The 26,976-nt window shown below is 37.1% G+C and overlaps 1 protein-coding gene across 1 annotated transcript in view; it reads left to right on the forward strand.

The window, feature by feature from the left end:
- Positions 1–26,976, forward strand: part of MYO3A (myosin IIIA) — a 350,362-nt gene that overhangs the window by 214,132 nt on the left and 109,254 nt on the right. Inside the window, exons 14-19 of the mRNA XM_043967196.1 lie at positions 1,134–1,336; positions 6,544–6,642; positions 6,734–6,848; positions 12,576–12,702; positions 16,691–16,901; positions 25,927–26,074. Coding sequence (XP_043823131.1) covers positions 1,134–1,336; positions 6,544–6,642; positions 6,734–6,848; positions 12,576–12,702; positions 16,691–16,901; positions 25,927–26,074 — 903 coding nt within the window. The remainder of the gene's footprint in view (positions 1–1,133; positions 1,337–6,543; positions 6,643–6,733; positions 6,849–12,575; positions 12,703–16,690; positions 16,902–25,926; positions 26,075–26,976) is intronic.

Genomic DNA, 26,976 nt, shown 5'->3' on the forward strand with positions numbered 1-26,976 from the left:
GCATTGGGAGGTTATATGACTTGCCCAGAGACCCACAGCCAGGATGTGTCAGAGGCAGACTATGAGCCAGGTGCTTCCTTGTTTTAAGGTTAGCTTTCTATCCACTGCACCATCAGCCTGGCCAATACAAGGGGATGGATCGTTAGCTGGAGGGCTAAGAGAGGGGGCTTCCAAAGGAGGTCACAGACCCCCAATCACTGGAGGTGTTTCAGTAAAGGCTATGTGACCACCTGAGATAAGGAGGGGGCAATGTGTAAGAGGGGTTGTTGTTTGTGCACTGGATTTTCTTGGACATCTTTCTGAGCTTTTTGTTTCTATGATTCTAAAAGGTAGGCAGATCGAGTATTATTTTCGATATTAGACAAGGAAGAAGCAATCTGGAGAGGTCAAACACCTTGGTTGAGATCACATAGCTAGTCATCTGGTAGAGTTATGAATATATGAATAAAGGATCCTGGGTGTTTGCTTGTCAGATATGCTACATGCTGGTGGGGATTATTTTGGAGGTGTGGACTGACTACATGGCTGGTGGGGTCGCTCCCAAATACATATTCTGTAAGGTCAAGATTTGAGCATATATTCTGACAGGTAACTAGGACACACAGTGGATAGAGTGCTGGGCCTGGAATCAGGAAGGCATGAGTTCAAACTCAGCCCTCAGACACTAACTAGCTATGTGACTCTGGGCAAATCACTTCACCCTGTTTGCCTGAGTTTCCTCATCTCTAAAATGAGTTAGAGAAGAAAATGGCAAACCACTCCAGTATTTTTGCCAAGAAAACCCCAAATGGGGTCACAAAGAGTCAGATACAACTGAAACGACTAAACAACAACATTCTGACTCTAAATGCAGTGTTGCTTCCATTACATCTCAGTGACTCTATATACACAATATACCATATCGCACTTTGTATACATTTTACAGCTAACTACACATTTAGATTGAACAGTTGCCAAGCTGCAGTATACCATATAAAAAACAATGATTTGTTTATCAAAAAGATGGAAATTGATTTAATGTATGTGTATATTTATTTAGATGTATACATACTCTGTGTGTGTGTATATATATATGTATACACACACACATATAATTAAAACTTCCTTTCTGTGTTGTACTTTCTTTAATCTAGGCTAATAACAGAACTCTACAGGAAAAGATTCTCCAAGTGAACAATCTGGTGGAAGCTTTTGGCAATGCCTGTACTATTATTAATGATAATTCAAGTCGTTTTGGAAAATATTTAGAAATGAATTTCACCTCCGCTGGAGTTGTGATAGGAGCTCAAATTTCAGAATATTTACTTGAAAAGTCCAGAGTTATCCACCAAGCTGTGTAAGTATCTGGAAAACAACCACAGGGACTGAGGAAATATAATCAAATGTGTTATTCCAGAGTTCTCGATGCAATGATTTTAAGGCAATATACTTAATGTTTTAATGGAATCATGATTTCATTAGTGTGGGTCTTCCATCTACCAACATAGCTTGCAATGATAGCCTACAAATTTATTTCCCTGCCTCTAGATACCCTATAACTTCCAAACTGATATATTCAAGGCATAGATCTGACCAAGTCATTCTTCTCCTCAAGAAGCTTCTACATCTCCCTACTGCTTCTGGGGAAGTGGTTATTAACATTTTTTGTGTTTTGTACCAATGTGACAGTCTAAAGTCTATGTTTCCCTTCTCAGAATAATGTTTTTACCTACAGAGAATAAACTGTATAGAATGTAAAGAAAGCCAATTATATGGAAAAAGTCTTTCACAGCCTATCTCCAAACTGTTTTTCAGGCTTATCACACAGTATTCGCCTTCCTGCACATTGTGTTCCAGCCAAGTTGTTTTACTTGCTATTCCCTGAACACGACATTTCATTCTCCATCTCTATAGCTTTGGACAGGCTGCCCTCTATGCAAATGTCCTCCCTCCTCACCCCCATCTTGTCAAATCCCCTTGTCTTTCCATTATGTTTCTCTTAACTCTTCACATTCATAGTTTCTTATTGTACAGTAATATTCCATTATATTCATGTACTGCCATTTGGTTAGCCACTTCGCAAGTTTGTGGACATCTGTTTGTTTTCAGTTCTTTTCTGACACAAAAGGAGTAGTCAGAAGACTGAGTGCACAGAGCACCAGTCCTAGAGTCAGGAAGACCTGAGTTCAAATCTAGCCTCAGACACTTACTAGCTGTATGACCCTGGGCAAGTCACTTAATCCTTTTTGCCTTAGTTTCCTCATTAGTAAAATGAGCTGGAGAAGGAAATGGCCAACCACTGCAGTGTCTTTGCCAAGAAAACCTCCAAAGGGATCACAAAGAGTTCGACATGACTGATAACAACTAAACAGCAACAATACTAACACAGAAAGTATTACTATGGATGCTTATATATGTATGCATGTATATGCATATATTTATGCATATTTATGTATATTTACATATACATATATACATACACATACTTCCTATGTTTAATCTCATTGGGAAATGTGGAAGGTATTCATGTCTACTTTTTAGAATGTTAATACTCTATATTTATTCATCTCTGTTATATCCTACCCTATATTGGAAACTGTTTTATACTGCTATCTGGCCAAATGTTAATACTATATTCACATTACTTTAAGGTGAACAAAGTCTTACAGATACTTGGTTGTATTGTAGTGTCTTAATAATGGACTATTTTTTTTTATAATGACCAGAAGGGAAGCACATTTAGGCACACTCTACCTACTTGTCAGATGTGTTATGGCTGAGATTCTCGTTCAGATATGGGTACTACTAGATGGTCTGGAGGTTCCTTCTGATTCTGAAATGCCATGATTTAGAGTGCTTGATTTAAAATCAGGAGAGATTTAGTTTTGACCCATCATTTAACTTCTCAGAACTGAAGTATCTTCACCTCTGAAACTGGAGCAGTAATGCCTCTGTCACTGATGATAAAGAATGATTCTCAATTCTTGGTACAGAGGTAGTGAACTGCAGGTACAGAATTGGACATACACTTTCAGATGTGACCAATGCAACAAATTTGTTTTAGCTGAATATACTTATTTCTTACAAGGATGGGATTTTATTTTGGGACAGGGTACTGCTGTTTGAATGGAGGTAGTAATCATTATAAAAGATGGAAAAAATAATCAATATTATACTTTAATTTTTAATTTTCAGTTAGAAATTCTCTTTCTCCCTCTACTCCCTTCCCCACCCACAGAGAAGGCAAAAAATGATACATATTATACATAAAAAGTCATGCAAAATATATTTCCACATTAGCTATGTTGCAAGGAAGGAAGGAAGGGAGAGAGAAAATATATACTTCAGTTTATACTCCAAATTCATCAATTCTCTGTCTGAAGGTGGATAGTTTTTTTATCATGAGTTCTTTGGAATTGTTGTATTTCATTGTATTGATCAGAATTTCTAAGTTTTCCACAGTAGATTACCATATTTTTTGCTGTTACTGGGTGCACTGTTCTCCTGGTTCTGCTTACTTCAATTTGTATCAGTTCATATGTCTTCCCAGGTTTTTCTGAAACCATCCTGGTTGTCATTTATGATAGCACGATAGTATTCCATCACAATAATATTCTATAATTTGTTTAGCCATTTCCCAATTGATGGGCATCTCTTCAGTTTCTAATTATTTGCCCCCATAAAAAGAGCTGCTATAAATATTTTTATATGGGTCCTTTTCCTATTATTTAATCACTTTGAGTTATAGACCTATAGAGGTATTGCTTGGTCAAAAGATATACATAGTTTTATAGCCCTTTGAGCATGATTCTAAATTGTCCTCCAGGAGGGTTGGACTCAACACAGCTCCACAAACAGTGCATCTGTGCACATATTTTCCAAAATCCTCTCCAACACTGGTCACTTTACTTTTTTGTCATCTTAGGTAAGCTGATGTATATAAGGTGGTAGTTCATTTGTTTTAATTTTATTTCTCTAATTATTAGTGACTTAGAACTTTTTTCATATAATTATTGATAACCTTGATTTCTTCTTCTAAAAAATACCTGCTAATATCCTTTGACCAATTATATATTGAGCAATTTCTTTTATTTTTATAAATTTTGTTCAGTTACCTGTATATTTGTAGGAAATGAGGCCTCAATCAGAGATTTTCCCAGCTTAATTCTTTCTTCTTAATTTTGACTGCATTGGTTTTGCTTGTGCAAAACCTTTTTAATTTAATCAAAAGCCACTTTTTTAAATACACAAAATAGAGCAGAAAATAGTTCAGAATGAGATACAAATAAGCAAGGCAGGGCTGGTACTACCACATTAAATTTAATGTACATTTTAAAAAACTCTATGTGGAAGATTCATAGTTTCATCTGTAACCCTGTTTTCAGTCCTTTGTATATGGAAATGTACATATTTGTTGATTACCGTTGAGTTCATAATTGTTAAAAGTGATATAAAAACAATATTTCCTCAAAGAATTGCAGTCATTTTAGAGAGAATGATTAGGTTGCCATAAAAATCATCCATTCACGTGTTAGACTATAGAGTGAAGAAAATGAGTAAACTGCAATTCACCTTTAATTATGTTAAATAAAATGTCATGCTATTCACTCACCAAAAAAAAAATGTCAGAAAGTTTATGGTAAAGCAGGTACAAATTACTCCTTTGGTGTAATAGAAGCTATTATAGAAACTATTGTTCAACAAGTCCTACTTCAATATAAGATGCTCATTTTGGAAGTACCTGAAAAGATCTATGAATGAAAGGTTACTACTAAAAGTCAATGGAAAATAAACTGCTTAGACTTCAGAGTAAAGAAAACTGGAGTAGTCATTTTTTTAAAGAAATATGGTAATATGCAATGTGTTAATTTTAGATTAATCTTACTTTTTGACCAGTAACCCCTCTACTAGATCCTATCCAAAGGATATAGGAAAGGAAAAGTTTTGTTGTGGGGGTTTTTTCCTAAATCACCTATCAGAAATATTCATGATGGTCTTATGTGTAATAGTGAAGAACTGGAAAATCACCTATGTGTCCAAGGTTCTTGTAATGAGTGAATAAATCATGGTATATTATTGGAATGTATCATTATTTCACTATCTAAGCATAATTGCTTAATACAAAGACATATAAGAAAACTAAATAGGAAGTAAGACCCCAAAAAGCCAAATCAGTTCACACATTTAGTTCAATTCAACAAAGCATTTATTAAGTACCTACTATATGCAAGGCATTGTCATATGCTGAGACTACAAAAACAAAATGACAAATGGTCTTTACCCTCAAAGATCTTACATTATGGTAGGGACAATGTAGGATCAATGCAAAAATAAATAAATATAAGTTTGTTTGAGAAGAGGAAAGAGTGCTAACAACTAACTAGGAAAGGCTCCCATCAGTAATGGCTTCTGAGTTGAGCCTTAATGAAAACTAAGAAGTGGCAGTGAGGAGAGAATGCATCCCCAATATGTGGTACAGCCATTGTGTAGACAGCAAAACAAGAATTGGTATGACAAGTTTAGGGATCAGCAAATTGGCTAGTTTGGCTGAAGTGAAGCAATTGCTGAAAAGGAAGACTGAGGTGTCCAATTATGGCTGGCGAGAACCACAAGTAAAATATGCCTTTCCTTCTCGTCAGAGACATGCTAGATTGTGAGTTCAAAAGGAGACATGCATTTTCAGACATGGCAAATGTCTTTATTGGTTTTGCTTGCTTATTTATTTGCTACAGGGGATTGTTAGATTGATGACGGGGTGGAGGGGAAAGAAAGCATGATGATGATGATGATGATGATTGGTGGCAGGGCAATGAGGGTTAAGTGACTTGCCCAGGGTCACACAGCTAGTAAGTGTCAAGTGTCTGAGGCCAGATTTGAACTCAAGTACTCCTGAATCCAGGGCCAGTGCTTTAATCCACTGTGCCACCTAGCCGCCCCCAGAAAGATAGGATTATTGAGCCAGTGTTGCAAAAAAGGGAACAGAGTAACAAGCAAAAAAGGGAACAGAGTAACAAGCAAGGAAGGAAAAGAAGTAAAGAAGGGAGAAGAGAAGAGAAGAGAAGAGAAGAGAAGAGAAGAGAAGAGAAGAGAAGAGAAGAGAAGAGAAGAGAAGAGAAGAGAAGAGAAGAGAAGAGAAGAGAAGAGAAAGGAAGGAAGGAAGGAGAGAGGGAGGGAAGGGGAATTTTAATGCTAAGTTGAAGAATTTTATCCCAGAGCTAACAAGGAGCAACTACAAATCTCATAAGTAGAAGACAGATAAAAAAGAAATCAGAAGTGGGTAGAGTAAAAAGACATTTTATTGAAGTGCATATGTATTTTCCCTTTTATCAAAATATAGTGTTTATGGCTTTAAGTATGCTTTCATTCATAATTTTATTTGTTTATTTTTCTTAAGGTTGTTCTTAAAAGATATTTTTTTAAATAGTAAGTGTGGTCTACCACTACTACCAAGATCCATGACAGAAGGTTGGCACTGACTTTTAATACAAATTTGGTGAAACGAGTTTAGCAAGTAGTAACTAGTCTTACTTATTACTTCACTAACATCCTTTTTTATTGTTTCAGTGGAGAGAAAAATTTCCATATTTTTTATTACATCTATGCGGGTTTGGCTGAAAAGAAAAAACTGGCCCATTACAAATTGCCTGAAAATAAACCTCCCAGGTAACATAGAGAGACCTGCTTTGGGGGGCATGAAATAATTTTGTTTTCCAGTGACTTTTAGTTGTAATCTTTCATTCATGCATCTTTTCAGGTACCTCCAAAATGAACATCTCAGAATGCAGCAGGACTTGTTGAACAATAGTTTCTATAAGTCCCAATTTGAATTAATTGAACAATGCTTCAAAGTGATAGGCTTCACAATGGAGGTGAGTTTAATGAAATTCAAGCCTCTCTTTTGATCAGGAATGAGTAAACACATTTATAGCACCAGGGCTGATATACTGGTGGCGTACAGTAAGCACTTAATAAATGTTTATTAGTTAATAATGAAACAAATCACATGGTCATAGATTTGTTCTGTAATTGTTTTCATGATTTAACTTGGATTTCTTTTATTTATTATATATTTCTGAAATAGGACTCTTCATTTTATTATTTTCATATATTGTCCAGGGTTGTATGAGAGGCTAAAACTATTCAGAGTATATATTCGACTTACAGATAGACATATGACCTCCTCCAGATCATTGGCAAGGGCTGCAGTTGACTTTTTTTTTTTTGTGAGGCGATTGGGGTTAAGTGACTTGCCCAGGGTCACACAGCTAGTAAGTGTTAAGTGTCTGAGGCCGGATTTGAACTCAGGTACTCCTGAATCCAGGGCCGGTGCTTTATCCACTGTGCCATCTAGTTGCCCCTGCAGTTGGCTTTTAACTTTAATTTCCTGAGTGGTGCATTTGAAATCATAAGGGGTTAATGGGTGTTCTCATAAATGCTTAATTTATAAGAGACTTAATTTAGTTCCTTTGTGTGTCCAGATATATAAAAATGGCTTAGGTTTACAAAATAGTTTATACCTTTCCATAAACTTAGAAAGTTTTATTATCTGGGTGTACCATAAACAGTCATTGATAGAAATGCACCATAAAGTTATTCAAAATGTGTGTAGTGAAGATACCAATCCTATTCATTTACAAGTCTGTAGATTTTTTAAAAATTGTTTTCTGGTAATGTTAGCCTCACTTACTTAGATAATCAAAGCTTCCCAGAAGCTGCATCAGCATAGATGAAGTGCCACACTGTAACTCAAAGAAGACTTGAGTTTAAACTCAGAAAATCTGCCCCTTAATTTCTAGCTCTAAAACTGACTAGTTGTGTGACTCTGGGCAAATTATTTAACCTCTCCAATCCTCAGTTTGCATATCTGCAAAATGGTGATTATAGTACATTACCTGCTTCACAGGAATATCATGAGGAAGGAACTTTGTCAACTATAAAATGTTACAAAAATCTGAGGTATTGTCATGTTAAAATTACACTAAATGGATTTCTTTGCACTCTTTGAATTTTGACCTGTACTTTTCTTATTTTATTTTTAAGAGGGCAGGCTATAAAAGTACAAATGATAAGTTGGCCCCTTGTCTTCATCTCCATCCCTATCCTAGTTCCCTATAATATCAGCCAAATAGAATGGTTTTAACTTTCCATAGCTGATTTAGCACTCAAATAGATCTTACCATTTCATTTCTGTATTCTCTGTTTCTACATTTTGACTTTACAGTTTACTAAAAATCTGACTTATTGGGATCTCCCAAATATGGGGAATTGCTTTTTCTCACTGGTGTTGACAATATGTAATTGTGCTGATTTTTGAAATGAATATAATTTGCTCAAGGGACTAAGCAGAAATTTGTTGTTACATATGTCATGAGGTCACATTTTTCTTTCATGTTTGTGGTTGAGCACACTCAGAAAGGATGGAGAATAAATACAAATCACTCTACAAACAGCAGAAGTTTGAGAACACCAAAACCTTTTTAAATTGTCTAAAAGTGTATTTCCTAAGCTTTTTTTCTTTCTGGAAGTTGAATGTAAATAATTAGTGTTCACATAATCTAAAGATTTGATGGAAGGAGTATTTTGTGTTATTATTCTAGATTTTTATTTTGGTTTCATAATAATACGGCAGTAGATTGTAAGCTCCCCCAAGGGCAGGACTCTTTCCTATTTGTTTTTAAACCACAGTGCCGAGCATGTTTTAGGCACTTGATAAATGTTTGTTGAATTCAGTTGGATTATGAAAAAAAAAAACTTGCATTGTGGCTAGATAGGACCATACTTTTTGTTCTATTTTACTTAATTTTCTGTAATTTTTCTCATGATTGTCTAAATTTATATTTAACATCTGCGGGAAATGTGCACCTACATGTCAGTTACTGTGTACATTCTACCTGTTGTAAAAGAAAACATTTCTATTTGGATTTTTTCTGGGATTTGTCTACATTATAAATCAAGATTTATTGATAGAAATATGTACTCAAAAAAATCATTTTATAAGCATGCATACTGGGATTTAGTCATCCCACAAGTTGCTTTCATATTGAAAGTCTCTGCTTGGCTTGGTGTAGCTTCAATAAGTCATTTCTATTAACTGCATGATCTGTGCTGAATTAAATTCTGAAATGGTGGGAATAAAAGAATCATGTGTCTTACTGTATGCCAGTACTTGATACAGTGTTACATAGTGGATAGCACTTTGGATTTAGAATCAGGAAGACGAGAATTTGAATCCCACCTCAGATAGTTACTAGCATAGTGTGATGCTGAGCAAGTCACTCAACAGCTCTAAACTTCAGTTCCTTCATTTGTAAAATGGAGATGATAGTAGTTTTGACATTTACTTCATAGGGTTATTGTGAGAATCAGAGGAGATGATGCATGCAAAGGACTTTACACACCTCAGATCCATATTTCAGTATCATTGGCTACACATGATTTCATCTCTGGGAGCACCCATCCCCCAAATCAGGCCACAGCCCCTCTATAACTTAGTGTGGGGGCAGCTAGGTCGCGCAGTGGATAAAGCACTGGCCCTGATTTCAGGAGGACCTCAGTTCAAATCCAGCCTCAGACACTTGACACTTAACTAGCTGTGTGACCCTGGGCAAGTCATTTAACTCTCATTCCCCCACCCCACCCCCCCAAAACAAAACAAACCAGAGTGTGAAACAAGGAGGGATTACCTTAGCCCATAATGGAACTGTAATCCCGGCTTTAGGCAAGGGAGCCAATGTTCATGAGAAGAAGAGCTTTAGAATCCTGTGGGATTTACAACCAAAAATAATTATTGTTGTCAGTTGGAGCAGAGAGGACAAAAAATAGACAGATTGGGTGTCTGCATGAAAGTGGGAGATCTTGGGTGTTTCTGAGCTTCTTCTGGGCATGGGGAGCTGAACTGCAAGAGTTTGATGTCATGGGATGTGGTCTGCTGAACATGATTGTTGGTACTATGGCCCACACTGTGATGAAGATAGTAAATTATGGGGATTCCTTGGAGGAGGAAGATGGGATTCCAGAATTTGAGTAGAAATCAGTCTAACCCTATGGGAATATAGTAAACCTCCCTGCTGACTAAGAAGAATGTTCTAAGCAAAGACAAAAGGAAAACTGTTTTCTCAACCCTTCTGCTTACATGCAAAGAGAATAGTTTTACCACCCACTCCTGCTTAAATTTTCATTGAGATTTTTTTTGCCAAAAACATCTGCCACCACAGGAGGTATGGATTATTTCCATTTGCACATGGAGTAGGGATAAAGTGAGGACAGACAAGAATGGCTGGATTACATGATTATTTCCATTAGTTTTATCCTTTTTTGATCAATAAATGTGTTAAGTGTCTACTGGGTGACAAGTACTGTGCTAAGTGCTAGGAACACAAAAAGAAGTAAAATACAGCCCTTTCCTCAAGGAGTTTAGAATCTAATGTTAACGATCTAATTTTTCTTTTTAGTTCTAAATTTAAAACTAAAAATACAGAAATACATAAGACATAGTACAAAAAAAGAAAAAAGGAAATACACAAAAACAAAAATATTATTCTTTTACAAAGTAGAATAGAAAAAGTGTTATATGTGAAACCATAAATCTCTGTTGTGTACAACACACTTTAAAAAGGTGTATATAATAAATTTAAGATATTGCTTTCAAAGCTATCCTACTTGTCTGTTTCCCTCTGAACTTTCTTCTGTTTCCTTCTATGAATTTTAAGATACTTCAATTACCTTCTTTTTTTTTCTCAACACTAACACTAACTCCTCTCTCTTTCCAACTCCTCTCTTCAAAAAAAGGAAAGACTTAATAATCCTTGTAACAAATAAACATAATCAAGCAAAACAAATCTACACAATCTCTGGGTACAAAAATTTGAGTGTCTTTCTGCACCTTGGCTTCATCACCATTCTGTCAGAAGGTGGGGAGCATATGTCATCTGTCCTCTGAAATCATGGTTTGCCATTCCAGTGTTTTGGGTTTTGTTTTGTTTTGTTTTGTTTTGCAATGACTATTGTATTTATCAGAGTTCCTAAATCTTCAGAATTGTGTTTATTTACAATGGAGAAGGGCTTCAATGGAGGATCTGCTAGAAAATACTCATGGAATCTGTTTCAGTGTTTGCTCACCTTGACCTTACCAGCATGCCATACTTGGAAAACCACACAGAATGGTCCTGGCCTCCTTAACAAACTGCCCCTATAAACAGTGACCCATTTATACATTCATTTTAGTATTCATCTTCTGAAATACCTGATTTACAGATTTTCATCAAAGAAGTTATTGCTGCCCTAAACTCTCTAGAAACTAGTCAGAAATTTTCCTATGTACAGCTGATTCTTCAGATTCATTTAGCTCATGGCCAAAAAAATATATAGTAATTCAAATGGATCATAATTTATTGTGTACTTAATAGTTTATTGCGTACTTTCTGTAAAGAAAAACCCTCATATCCTTCCTCTAGTATCCACAGAGCCTTTTCATATCAAGGGGGACATTCATTCAACATGTATTTATTAATGTAAGGAAATTAAAAGGCATTCCTTAAACATTTACTATGTGCCAAGCACGGTGATAATTGCTGGAGGTACAAGTAGAAAATTGAGATAGTTGCTTCTCTCAAGGAACTTACATTCTAATTACAGAATATAAAACATATAAAAAGAGTCAGCTTCAGAGTAAATAGAAAGGCCAAGTGCTCCTTTGGATCTGTAGGGCAAAGCCACAAGGCAGATAGCAATGCCTGGTGGGCCTTGGAGAACGATGGCAGAATAAATGGTTTTCAACCAGTGACTGTTGAAAAGAGAATAGTCAGTCAACAAGCATTTATTATTAAACAGGCACCATGCTAAGTTCTGGGGATGCAAAGAAAAGCAAAAATATAGTCCCTGCCCTCAAGAAGCATACATTCCAATGAAGGAGATGGGACACAAATAGTTTTGGTCATACAAGAAATATAGAGTGCTAATGTGGGGTAATTTCAAAGAGAAGGCACTAACAGTATACAATTACTTCAAGTAGGGATAGGATCCTCCTCATGGTAGAGGGGAAAGAGTCAACCTTCAGGCAAAATGGGGTTTCCAGTACTTGCTTAGCCCTGGACAATAGGGAGTGGGGCAGGAGAAGGGGGGAGGGCTCCCTGAGGTCTGCTTCTCTGGGTCATCCAGTTCATGCTAAAATCAGTACAGGGAGAAGTGGAAGCTCCCCACATCACCTGCTATGCCCTAGGTGCTAGGAAAACAAACAAAAAGCTCCTATTCTGGGGGTTAAGGAGGTGGGGTACAGAGGGAATACCCACACAGAGAGGTAGATACCCTCCACATGTGTGTGTACACAAAGTAATACATGTGGTGGTGGGATAAACTGGGGGCATCAGGAAGAGTCCCCTGCCACAGCATTTCCAGTGGTAACACTAGAACTGAGCATTGAAAGAAGTTGGGAGTTCTAAGAGCCTAAGGAGAAGAAGGAGAGAGCATGGGGGATATCCTGATAGTTTGAATTCCCTTTTCCTCCTCAGTGACTACTCTTCCTAGAATCATCCCCTTCCTAAAATATAGATACGAATGAGATTTACGGACACCAATACTTCTGTCCTCTTTTCCTCCAGGAACTTGGAAGTGTATACAGCATTCTAGCAGCCATTTTAAATGTGGGTAATATTGAATTTTTGTCTGTGGCAACTGAGCACCAGATGGACAAAAGCAACATTGCCAACCCAGCAGCACTTGAGAACTGTGAGTTTATTGCCTTCCATTCATGATTACATTTTATCTTTTCTACATCATAGGGTGGTATATGTATTACATGATGGGAATTTTTAGCAATTGTATTTACATAGAGAAACCTTAAAACAATAGATTCAATTCACGTATAAATCAAAACAAAAACGTCCATTTTTAGAAAACAACTTCATGCCTACAAATGACTTGATCGTATAAAATGCTGGTAAAGAATTGTGTCTGTGGTCATCTAGCAAGCTCACTATTAATGAGAAAGGCCATTTGGATATAGTGCGAAAGAATTCAGAGTCAGTGTACCCGAGTTGGAATCCTTGCTTAGCTAATGACTATCTCTCTGTGACCTTTGACAAGTCACTCCATTTCTTTGGGCTTCAACTTCCTTATCTAGAGAAGGAAATGGCAAACCACTGCAGGATCCTTGCTAAGAAAATCCCAGACAGGGGGGAGGGGGGGCAGCTAGGTAGCACAGTGGATAAAGCACCAGCCCTAGATTCAGGAGGACCTGAGTTCAAAGGAGGCTTCAGACACTTGATACTTACTAGCTGTGTGACCCTGGGCAAGTCATTTAACCCTCAGTGCCCTGCCAAAAAAGAAGGAAGGAAGGAAGGAAGGAAGGAAGGAAGGAAGGAAGGAAGGAAGGAAGGAAGGAAGGAAGGAAGGAAGGAAGGAAGGAAGGAAGGAAGGAAGGAAGGAAAATCCCAAATGGGATCACAAAGAGTTGGATATGACTGAAATGACTCAACAACAACAGCAACTTCCTTATAGGGAAAAATGAGTTTGGACTAAGGTTTCCCTAAGATTCCTTCCGGCTCTAAATCCTCTATTTCATGGAGTCACAGAATTAGAGTGTTAGAAGGGACCTCAGCAGCCATCCACCATGAAATTGAACATTTCAACCCAAAGGTCATGCTATGTAAGAGTTAGCATTTTTAAAATAGGTTTAGCATCTAGGTCATAAATCAAAATATTATAGATTCACTTGAAAGTGAAGATGATTGGGTCTGAAGGTTCTTAAGCTAGGATCAAGGGGATAGATTTCAGGGGATCTGTGAACTTTTTATGTCATAACCTTTAAAAGTCAGCATTTCCTTCAATTATGAATGTAGGCAAGAAAATATTATTCTGATAAGGGGTGGTCTTAAGCTTCACAGGACTTCTAAAGAAATCCCTCCCCAACAAAAATAGCTTAAGAACCCCTGATCTAATCTAACCCTTTTATTTTACAGATAAGGAAGCAGACTCTGGGAGGTTGTAGCTTGCTCAAGATTTCAAAAGTATCAAGTAGAACATTTGACTTCAAATCTACTGTACTTTCCATAATTCTACACTGATTAATTATGCAAAACACAGAATTGCAAAGCTACAAAGTGGGATCATGGAAAGGAAACATACCTTAAAGTTGCTTGATTATGCATATATTCTCTACCCAAAAGAAATGGGTAGGAAAAGCGTGTCTAAATTTTCCCTGGGGTTCCCCCCACCACCAGCCAAACCCAATTTGCATATTTGCCTCAAACCCAATTTTCCTGGCTTTATGAAGGTTCAAAGGACCTCTGCCCAGAAGAATTCATCTGTCATGGTATCACCTCTAGACTGGTAACTGTCCAGAGCTCCCTTTCCCTATTAACTTTATTCCCAGGTTACCCAGTAATTCCAGGACTATCTCAGATTAGAACAACTAAGGTGGCTCTGTGGTTGGTACATGGTAGTGAGAACATCCCTAAAGGTCTTATAGCAATCCTCTACTAGTGATTCTAGTCACCAATGGACCCTGTGAGCCACCAAGATCTTGCTCAACATGGAGAAGCAAATTAAAAGATATTCCCAATCAGATATTCCCATGAGATCTTGGATAAATTACAAATAGTGGAATAATGTTCTAAGAAATGCATCTGGGTAGTACATACTTAGGTAGTAGGTACCAAAATGAACTGTGCTTCACATGTAGAAATCATACCTAGGCAGATATAGATGGAAGAGGAGGTAATTTTTTCTAACAATCAATAACAGTATTGATATTATTAAATAACAAGTAGTATAACTGCAGGAAGGAACCAATTAGTGAACTAAAAGAACCAAAAAGTGAATACTCCCTTACCCCCATGAAAATCGTGTTAATTTAGTATTAAAAAAACACTCAGAAGGAGTTCAACAAATTTAGCCAAATAACCAGAATTCCTTTGTCCTAAATGCTTAAAGAAAACTAAAAAAAAATTAAAACATGCTAACAACTCATCTAAATATTAACTCTACCAATTTGATACTAATCATGGAAAGGTGTTTTGATTATATTCGTAGTAAAAAATATTCCTATTATCTTGGTTCATTGAATTTCTTTGCTATTAATTTCAGGTGCCCCATGACATTTAAATACTTATTCAGGATATAGCAGTTCTCCAGGAAAAGATGATAATTGAAACATGTAGCTAGAAAATACTCTGAAGTTTGAAATGTAAATGTCAAGATGATTGTGTGTTATGGGTTGCTAGATATACCACAAAGCACATGTATTTAAAATAATATAAATATATGTATATACACACACCCTTATCATCTTTTCCACTCTAACCACCTATTTAATCTCTTTGGTCCAGAAACCATAGCAATCTATTGTGTTTATATATATATATATGTATATATATATATATATATGTGTGTGTGTGTACACATACATACATACACACATATACATATATTGATTAAAAAAAACAAATACTGGTTGCAAAATAACTGTAGATTTTCCCATTTTAAAAAAAAGCAAAGCTAAGGTTGGAAGACACCAACCACATACAGCTGTGTCTCCATGACAACAAAATAGCTGGTCATTTTTGTCACTTCATTGAAAAATTCAGTCAGAATTCAGTTGCCTGGCATTGTTCAGAGAAAAGCAGCCATCTGGTTGATCAATTGCTTCAGGGCTTGTTTTGATTTTGTGTAGATAAATTCCCGCATTTGGCCAGTATAGATAAGACTAAGTACAAAATTCACCAAGATGCTTATGAATGGAGAGAGACTAATGACCAACCAAAGTTATGTGTCTACATTAAAATTATCTCTGTCTGGGGGGCTTTGGGCAGAAAGTATTACATACATATACTATCAGACATGATTTATACATTGGTTAGTATTCCAAACCGATTTTTTTCCATCTTTGTTTTTTATTTATTTTTTCACAAGGGATGGCTTGCAGAGGAGGCAGAGAAAAGAGATGTATTTGGAAACAAATGTAATGAAAAAGCCAAATGAATCAATAAAATTAGAAGATTTTTTTAAAAATAGAAATCATCTCTGCAAGTATTGTCTTCACATAGATTTCACTGTCTTGGGTCATAATATGTACTAGAAGATAAACTAAGATGCTTTTTAATTACTGTAGGACTGCAAGTCAATAATCTTGAATTCAAATTCTGCCTTAGACACTTAGTAACTATTTAATCTTGAAGAAGTCACCTCCTACAACCTGTTTCTTTATCTGTAAAAAAGGGTTATAAGGCTTGTACTCCCTTCTTTAGAGGGTTGTTATAAGGAAAATGCTATATAAATGTGAGGAGTGATTGGAATTGTGGTAGTAGGTGGTGGTGGTGGTGGTGGTGTTTTTATGGTGGTTATTATTACTGATGGGGGGAAAAAAAGACCCACCCCACACAGTTTTAATGAAGTAAAAGGAACATCAGCTTTGAAATAAGATGACTTGGATTCAACACCCAGTCCTGCTACTTACTAAATACGTGATTTTGAAGGAGTGTCATAACCTCCTTCAGCCTCACTTTCCTAATCTGTAAAATGGGGGAATAGTGCCTGGACTACCTGTCTCACAAGGCTACTGTGAGAAAAGCACTCTGTCATCGATAAAGAGCTAGATGTGTCATCTGTTTATTATTAGTAGTAGTAGTAATAATAATGTTATTAGTAATTATTAGTAATAATAATAATTTCCCCATTGCGGGCATTTCTCATAACAGAGTACCTATTTATTTTTCAGCTGCTGCTCTGCTTTTCATTCAGGCAGATGAGCTACAAGAAGCTCTCACCTCCCACTGTGTGGTGACTCGAGGAGAAACAATTATTCGTCCTAATACCATGGAAAAGGCTAATGACGTCAGAGACGCCACAGCAAAGACACTCTACGGTCGACTCTTCAGTTGGATCGTCAATCGCATTAACAGTTTACTGAAGCATGACGCATCACAAAGGTAAAAGGGATATAGAAAAACGTACCTCATCCACAACCTACGCAGAGCCATGCGTGTGCTTTTCTTTTTATTTGGTCCCCATGAAACTGAATTTCAGCAGCTGTTTCTAGATAGTCCTATTTAATTCTCAAACATAGGGACCCATGAAGTCCACTGCTTACCATAACGATGCCTTTTTCTTCCCTTAACACTCTTCATTACCATGAAGCTTTGAAAAATCTATAATTTCACCAATGATTTTTTTTTTTACTCAACATGTAATTTCACTGATATGGGAAAGCCCTGGTGAGGAACCTTCCTCTACAAAAGCAAATCAATCAATTAATTAAGCATTTGTTTAGCACCTCCTATATGTGAGGCATTGTTCTAGGCACACAGGAACACAAAGACAAGGAAAAAAAATAGAATTCCACCAACTAGCTTACATCCTGTTGGGGGAAATAATATTTGTAGGTGTATATGCATAAATATAGAGATAGGCATATGTATAGACGTGCATATGCATATTTAAATGTATATGTGCATATATATGTCTGTATAACAGACATATATATAAATACATATTATATTTATTTCTATAACTGTGTGTATGTATACAGGGTGTCTTAAAAACCAGCATAGTATTAAGCTTTATTAAAGCTACAACTTAAATAGCTTTAAGGTTTATCCATTTAAAACTAAACTAAGACTTTTATGAGACCCTCTATATGTGTATAATTAAACGTGGAATATGTGTACAGAATAAATGCAATAGAAATACAAGGTAATTATGAAGAGAGGGAACTATTATTTGAGGAGGAATCAGTTAAGGATTTGTGTAGAAGAGGATATTTAAACTGCATCTTGAAGGAAGAGAGGAATTCTCTCAGGCAAATGTGAGTAGAGAACACCTTTCAGGCATGATAGACAGCCAATGAAAAGGAATATAGATGTGTGATGCCTTATTTGTGCAGAACAGAGAGTGGGCTGGTTTGGATGAAGCATAAAAAGTGTGTTGGGGGCAGGAAGTGGGGGTAGAGAGTAATGTATAATGAGGCCTGAAAGACAGTCTGGGGCCAGGTTTGTGAAGGGCTTTAAAAGCCAAAAAGAGGGGAATGTCATTAAACATGTGATTAAGGAAAATGACTTTGGCAGCCATGCAAAGGATGAATGGGAGTGGGGAGAGGCTTGAGGCCAGACAGACCAATTAGGAATCCATTGCATTAGTCCTGGTGGAAAGTGATGGGAGCATGAACTAAGGTAGTACCTATGGAAGGTGGAAAGAAGGAGCATTTAGGAAAAATGTGATGGATGTAGAAATGGCAAGTTTGAACAATGTATTGGACATGTAGGGGAAGCTATAGTGAGGAAGCAAAGATAACTCTGAGGTGATGAGCCTTGGGGCATGGAAGAATTTGGGCAGAAATAGAAAAGTTTGAAAGAGGAACAGATTTGGGGACAAAAATAATGAGCTATATTTTGGACATATTGTATTTGAAGTGTCTTTGGAATAAGTAGTTTGAAATAGCCAATAGGCGATTGGAGATACAAAACTGGGGAAAGACTATGGCTGACTATTAAGCTGTGGGAGTCATCTACATAGAGATGATGATTAAATCCTTAGAAACTCATTCGGTCACCAATAATCCAATCCAATAAATGTTTATTAAGCACCAGGGATATAATTAATAAGAAGAAAGAGAGTCTCTGCCTTCAAGGAGCTTGCAATCTAATAAGGGGAGACGGCACACAAAAGGAAGTCAGAAAAAAAGGGAGGACACCAGGGGAACCTAATGTAGTGGTAGCCCATCTTATTCCATAGAATTGGAACCAGGCTAGCAGAGTGGCAGATACAAAGTAGAATGAGCTGAAAGTCTAGTTTCTGCCCTCTATAAGGGAAGGAGTTGGTAGGACTTTGGTATTCCACCTCCAGGCCTCACATCAGAAGACAGAGGAGGCGGAGGGAAGTGATGTCCAACAAGGCTTGAGTCAGGAGCATGGTAGGAAGATTAGAAGTAATGAGCTTAACTTGGGAGGGGCATCTTGTTCCATGGAGACGAAACCAAGCAGAGCAGCAGATGCAAATTGGAGAAAATGTAGAGAGAGAAGAGGTCCCAGGTCAAAAATAGATCAACTCAAACATTGTACCCAAATAACCGTAGCTTTACTGGGTTGCCTAGGGCACTGAAAAATTAAGTGACTTGACCAAGGCCACACCTCCAAGATGTGTCAAAGGCAGAATTCAAACCTAAATCTTTCTGACTACAAGGCAATTTCTCTATCTGCTATGCTATACTGTCTCTCATCAGTGGTAGCAGCATCATAAATAGATCATTCATATTCATATAGTGCTTCGCAAAACACTTTCCTCCAAACAATCCATGAAGTGTATAATACCATATTTACATTTACAGAAACAAAAACGGAGGCTCAGATTCAATGACGACTCAAAGTATGGTATTGTGGAAACGGTGCTGGATTTTGAAATCAAAAAGCCTGGATTCAAAATCTCAATCTTGCCACTTGGGTGACTTTGAGCAAGTCCCTTAAGTTCTTTGGACCTCAGTTACCTCATCTGTAAAAGGAATGGGTTTGGACTTATCTCACATCCCTTCCAGCTCAAAATGCATGATACTATAAACCTGTGTCCAAATCAGAATTCAAACCGAGCTTTCCCCTTGCTCCAAGTCCAGTGCTCTTTCTACCAATCCATGCTACACTCTCCCTCCCTTATAACACCCCCTCCTCCTGCCACAAATCATGACATCTCCATATTTCATAAATTACCATGACCAAAAATTTCATTTCCAAGTGGCCAACTTCTAGTGATTAGGCCTCTCTACCCCTAACCATTAGACTGTGAACTCTGCCATTAGACTCTGGGATCCTTAAGGTCAAGGACTATCTTTTGTCTCTTTTTGGAACCCTAGCACTTAGCACAGTGCCTGGTGTATGTATTGTTGTTCAGTCACTCAGTTGTATCCTATCATTGTGAGTCCATGGACCATATTGACTCTGGAGTTTTCTTGGCAAAGATACTGAAGTGGTTTGTCATTTTTTCTCCACTGGATTAAGGCAAATAGAGGTTAAATGACTTTCTCAGGGTCACATAGCTAGTAAGTGTCCAAGGCTGAATTTGAGCTCAGGAACTCCAGGCCCAGCACTCTATCCACTGAGACACCTAGCTGCCTCTTCACTGGCATATGCTTAATAAGTGTTTATTTACTGACTTGCTGGGCTCTTCCTCAAGTGACAATTACATAGAATGTGTATTAAAAACCTTTCCAATTCCACAGAACCTTCTTTCAATTACACTGAATACATAGATTTCTAGAAATGAAAGTCACCTACCCAAAAAAAATAAGGTCTCTGAGTAGGACTTCAGAGAAAGATAATTCTTCAGTATTTTCTGTATATATTTTAGGAATGCAGAAAATAAGCATAAGAGGCAAAACCCACTAACTTGTAGGTTCCTTTAAATGATGAATATACAAGTTATACAATTTACTTGTACAATATCACAGTTTAAACTATTTTAATTTTTACTTAGCATATATTGAATTTAATACATGAAATCAAAATCACTAAATATCATTCATCTTTTATCTAAAGTGCCTTCTGATAAGAGTCACACAAAAGTCTCTATCTGGCTAAAAAACCTTGGACAAGTCATTTTTCACCTATTTGGGTCTTAGTTTCCTCAATTGTAAGGTCAAGGAGTTGGATTAAAAGTGTCTAACATTCCTTATAATTTACTGTTCTCTGATTCTATAAAAGGGAATAGAATGCCTGGATCCCAGTAACAAAAAAGAGGGACAGTGAAAATTCAGTATTGTATTATACTTGAGGCACTTTTCTGAATCATTCAAAGAAGAAACTTAAAACTCAGAGACAATTCTTCATATTCTAGATCCATATACTAAATAATGATGGGGATGAAAACCAGAGTAGGAGTAGGTGATAAGGAGGTTTGGCCACTGGTTAGCTGAATTCCATCTTCAGAGGGCCAAGGGAGGGACAGACAATTGGTGGACAGCCAAATTTTGTAACATCTTTTGAATACAGCATGAAATCAAACTGCTTTGTTTACTTAAATGGTCTATAAATCCCAGATTTAGTTGCTGTATTTTAATTGTGTTTTTCATTATCTAGACATGCCAAAAATATTTAAAACAGACCCTACTGTGTATTTATATTTCATATTAAGTTCTTGGATAAAAGCTAACTAAAAAACATTTCAATCCATATGACTACTAATATACAAATAGTAGATGATATTTTTAAAGTAATTTTTTTCTTAATAGAATTATAAATTCTATAGGCATTTTATGCAATTGATATAAGCTAAGCAAATGGTTACAACATGAATAAAAGACCTTCTTATTTACAACAAAATAGCTTGGTGATTTTAAAACATTGCATTTAATTAAGTTAATCCCCCCCCCCAAAAAAAATCAGCATTTTGTGAAACTAAATATCAACATTTTCCAATTAGATAGACTGCTTAAGACTGCCATCTAAAATGAAATATTGCCTTTCCCTTATTTCATATTTCCTCTGTGCTTCAACATTGCTATGTCCATTTCTTTTTTTTTTTAAGTGAGGCAATTGGGGTTAAGTGACTTGCCCAGGGTCACACAGCTAGTAAGTGTTAAGTGTCTGAGGCCAGATTTGACCTCAGGTACTCCTGACTCCAGGGCCAGTGCTCCATCCACTGCACCACCTAGCCGCCCACTATGCCCATTTCTTTTTTTTTTTTATCTCAACAAACATTTATTTTATTTTCCATTTACATGAAAACTATTTCAACATTCATTTTCATAAGATTTAGAGTTCCAAATTTTCCCCCTCCCTCCCTCCCTCCCTTTCCTCCCCCTCCACAAGATCACAATCAGGTTATAGATGTACAATCCACTAGTGTTCTTTTTATCAGTTCTTTCTATAGCAGTGCATAGTATGCTTCCTCATTAGTTCCTTGGGATTGTCCTGGATCATTGCACTGCTGAGAGTAGCTAAGTCATTCACAATTACTCATTGAACAATACTGCTGTCACTATGCACAATGTTCTCTCAGCTCTGCTCACTTCACTATACATCAATGTTCATTAGTCTTTCAAGGTTTTGGGGGGATCATCGTGTTTGTCATTTCCTGTAGCACAAGTCCATTCCACTACAATCATATAGCACAGCTTTTTCCATCATTCCTCAATTGATGAACATCCCCTTGATTCTCAATTCGTAGCCTCCACCAAGAGTTGCTATAAATATTTTTTGTACAATTTTTCCCCCTTTTCTCTTTTTCATGATTACTATTGTTAACTGTTTCCCTTCCATCCTATTCCCTTCCCCATGATATTTATTCTATTATCCATCTTCTTTCATCCTATCCCTCTTCAAAAGGGATTTGCTTCTGTCTGTCCCCTCCCTCACTCTGCCCTTCCCCTCCTATTTTCCTGCAGGGTTAGAGATTACTCAACCCAAGTGAGTGTGTACATTAGTCCCTCCTTGAGCCAATTCTAATGAGATTGAGGTCTTTGAGCCAATTGTAACGAGTGTTAGACTCATTTACTTCCCAGATTAAATAGATTACTCCACCCAGTTGGGTGTGTCTATTAGTCCCTCCTTGAGGCAGCTCTGATGAGTTTAAGATCTTTGAGCCTTTTCTGATGAGTATAAAATTAATTTACTGCCCTGCTCCTCTCCCATCTCTTCCCCTACTCCATAAGCCTTTTCCTGTTACTTTCATATAGGATTTCGCTTCTTCCCTTCCCCCTCCCCCAATGAATTCCCTTCACCCCTCAATTTAACTCTAAAGATGTTATCATCTAGCTAAGATACACAGTGGACAAATCATCACCCCTGGACCCAGGGGGATCCCAGCCAAAACCTAGCCTCAGACACAAGACAGTCACCCACTGTACAACCCCAGGTATGTCCCCCAGCTCCAATTTTTTTTTTATGGTTCCCTAGGGTCTTGTATTTGAAAGTCAAATTTGCCATTCAGTTCAGGTCTTTTCATCACAAATATCTGAAAGTCTTCTTTTTCATTAAAGTCCCATTTTTTCTGCTGAAAGATAATGCTGAGTTTTGCTGGGTAGGTGATTCTTGGTTGTAATTCTATTTCCTTTGCCCTTTGGAATATCATATTCCATTCCCTCCAGTCCTTTAATGTAGAAGCTGCTAGATCTTGTGCTATCCTAACTGGGGCTCCACAGTACTTGAATTCTTTCTTTTTGGCAGCTTGCAATATTTTCTCCTTGACCCGAGAGCTCTAGAATTTGGCTATAATATTCCTAGTTGTTTTCTTTTGGGGATCTCTTTCTGGATGTGATTGGTGGATTCTTTCCATTTCTATTTTAGCTTCTTCTTCTAGAATTTCAGGGCAATTTTCCCTGAGAATATCTTGGAAGATGGTGTCTAAGCTCTTTCCTTGATCATGGTTTTCAGGTAGACCAATAATTTTCAAATTATCTCTCCTGGACCTATTTTCCAGGTTGGCAGTTTTTCCCAGAAGATATTTCACATTGCCCTCTATTTTTTTATTCATTTGGATTTGCTTTATTGTGTCTTGGTTTCTCATAAAGTCACTGGCTTCCATTTGTTCAATCCTAATTCTTAGGCAATTATTTTCATCAGAGAGCTTTTGTACCTCCTTTTCCATTTGACTTTTCAAGCTGTTGACTTTTTTCTCATGTCTTTCCTGCATCACCCTCATTTCTCTTTCCATTTTTTCCTCTACCTCTCTAATTTTATCTTCAAAGTCCTTTTTGAGCACTTCTATGGCCTGAGACCAATTCGTATTTTTCTTGGAAGCTTTAGATATAGGGGCCCTGATGTTGACATCTTCCTCTGCGGGTGCCCCTTGGTCTTCCTTGTTACTGAAGAAACTTTCTATGGTCTTCACCTTTCTCTGTCAGCTCATCTTGCCTTTCTTTTACTAGACTTTTAGCTCCTTAAAGTGGGGCACTATTTCCAGGCTGAAGTATCCCAAGCTTAAGACGTCCCAGGTGGTATGATTTAAGGAGAATCAGGTTCTTCCCTTGCCCGGCCTGTTTCCTGGTTCTAGATGACCGCAGACCAACTTGCCAATCAACCAGCTCTGTGTGTTGTGGTTGTTAGCTCCAACGAGCCTGTGTCCCTCCCCCACCTGGGCCACTTCTACTCGAGCCTACCACCTGGTTCTCAGTAGGGGCATAAAATCCAAGTTCTGCCTTAGCACCAGTATAGACCCCTGTAGTCTCTCTCCTGCCCAGGGCTCAACTCACTCACCAGACTGTGAGCTTAGTTCCAGACGACACTGGTGCTTCAGCTGATTCAGAGGCTCTGGGGGTATCCTTCTCTGGTGAGGACTTCCTGAGACTGGATCTGTGTCAGGGTAACTGTGGGGTTGTGCCCGACTCCTGTATCAGCACAGCATCTCCCTCCTTCTGACCTTCCAAGCCGTTCTTGGTTAGAAGATGATTTCAGCACATTCTTCTGTGAGTTTTGCTGCTCCGGGCATTTTCCTATGACCTTATTTGGATGTTTTTTGGAGCAATCGTGTCATGAGTTTGGGAGCTCACTGCCTTTCCTCTACCATCTTCCCACTATGTCCATTTCTAATGAATTCCCCACTCTGTGGCTATATCCAAATACATAATCATTATAGAGAGATTGGTAAGAATTAGCTTGGGTAAGAATTATCATTACAGGCAAATAATACAAGGACATTGTCTACTAAATTATGAATATTTGATTCTTTTTTTGTGTGTCAGGGCACTGAGGATTAAGTGACATGCACAGGGTCCCACAGCTAGTAAGTGTCAAGTATCTGAGGCCGGATTTGAACTCAGGTCCTCCTGAATCCAGGGCTGGTTACTTTATCCACTGCACCACCTACCTGCCCCCTAAATATTTGATTCTTTAATCAATACTTGGTTCTTTATTTGGGGGTGAATATTTTTGTTTTTTAGGGAATTTTGCTCATGGCACAATATCTTTTGTTGTGAGACATTGTGCATATTTTATGTTTAAGTTACCAGTGCTATGGTAGAGTCAGGAGATGTGGGCATGAAATTTCTCTTCCATGAGAGTAGTCATTTTGTTGAGTTTTTGACAGAAGTTGAACATATTTTGAGGTTAGTGTATATAATTGTTAGGCATGTTTTGTTTATCTTGTAAATACTTTGCTTCATCATACTTCTGGGTAAGTAAAATTTATTTTAAGCAAAGTTCTTTTTAAATTTTCATTTCACCGTAATATTGTAACACCCAAATTTTTACAACACATCTGGCAGTACAGCATACCCTTTGAGAACAACTACACTATTTGCAAGGCAACTTTTAAAATCTTTTTTTGTTAACAAAACAAACAGGCGTAAATGTCCTATTTACATAGAAGTTGGTGCTTTTCTAATAGGATGTTTACTGAAAAAAATATGTATATATTAATATAATCACAAATTTAGATCTGGATGAGATCTTAGAGACAATCTTATCCAGCCCTTACAAAACCTGGGGCCCAGACAGGTCAAGTGATTAGCCTATGGCATCAAGTTGTAAGTCTGGAAATTAAGCCTAGATCCTCTGATGTTAGATTCAGTACTCTTCCTACTGCACCATCCTGTCTTTTTTTTAAATTATGTTTTGTTTCGTCATTGGTTGACAATGACCAGATTTTACCCAAGTTGTGAATCCTTCACAAAATTGACTTTACACCCAAGCAACTTAGAAAATAGCTGCTACCATCTCTTAAGTAGGTCACATAGCTGAATCAAGAGGTTTCCACATTACAGCAAAAATACCATGTCATTGAAATGCTAATGTTGGTGAAGCCTTCTTCTTCTTCCCCATGTTCTGTGCAATGAAATTTGCACAGTTAAGAAAAACAACCATTTAAATGTATGTCCCAGTTGTGATTTTTAAGCCTAATCACAGTATGGCATTTACAAAAGCTTAACTGAGAATTTTCCTGAGACGGGTAGTTTTATATCCTTTATTGATTAATATTTATATCTTTCAACAAAATAACTGAAAACACAATTTAATGCCTGCTTAATTCTTTCAGTGGGACTGATGGTGAGCTGAATATTGGCATCCTAGACATCTTTGGCTTTGAAAACTTCAGAAAAAATTCCTTTGAGCAGCTATGCATTAATATTGCAAATGAACAGATTCAATTCTACTTCAATCAACATGTGTTTGCATGGGAACAGGTAAGACCAGGAAGTGTATTTTGTTACCTTGAATGAGGTCAGGAGAAACAAAAATCATGCACCCTACCCATGATGAAGAGCCATCTTTGTATGTATGTGTTTTATAGAAACACACACACACACACACACACACACACACACACACACCACTTGAGTTCACCCTTAATATCTTAAACCTATATCAAGATGTTTGTAATATTCTAAAAACATAAACATGCAAAGAGAGAGAATATAAATCTAATATAGAAACACATATATATTTATATGTATACAAGTCAAGTCAGCAAAGTGCCTACCACATCTTGGACACTGTGCTAAGTACTAGGGATACACAAAGAGGCAAAAACAACCCCTGTCCTCAAAAAGGTTACAATAATAGTGGATTCGATGTACAAATAGATAAATACAAAAAAATAAGAAATATGCAGGATAAATTGGAGATAATCTCAGAGGAGAGGCAACCTTTAACGACATGGTTAATCTATCCCTTCAGTGATGTGAGTACTCCCCACAGTGATATACATAAAAACCCTTCCATAGCTGACCATCTTGTGCAAGTCTTGTCCATATATTCCCATAAGTTATACAAGATATCTTAAATGCAGAAGCTTAAAATGTTCTTTCTTTCATCTATGTCCTCAAATCTGGTATTAGTAATATAACTGCTAAGAATCTAAAGGGACTGGGTATATGACTTGTTAGCCAACTCTTCTCTTATGCAGTAAGTAATATGCCTTTCCATAAAATCTAGGAAGACTGAACCTCTGCTAAAAATAGGAGTTCATTTTGATTTGAATAAGACCAACTATTTCATTTTCTATAAGCCCGCATAGCTGAATGGCAGTTACAATTTAAATATCCATCAAAAGTGCATTAAACTTCACATTTGCAGTAGCTAGGCA

This window comes from Dromiciops gliroides, chromosome 5 (genome assembly GCF_019393635.1).
Source record: "Dromiciops gliroides isolate mDroGli1 chromosome 5, mDroGli1.pri, whole genome shotgun sequence".
NCBI classification, from domain to species: domain Eukaryota; kingdom Metazoa; phylum Chordata; class Mammalia; order Microbiotheria; family Microbiotheriidae; genus Dromiciops; species Dromiciops gliroides.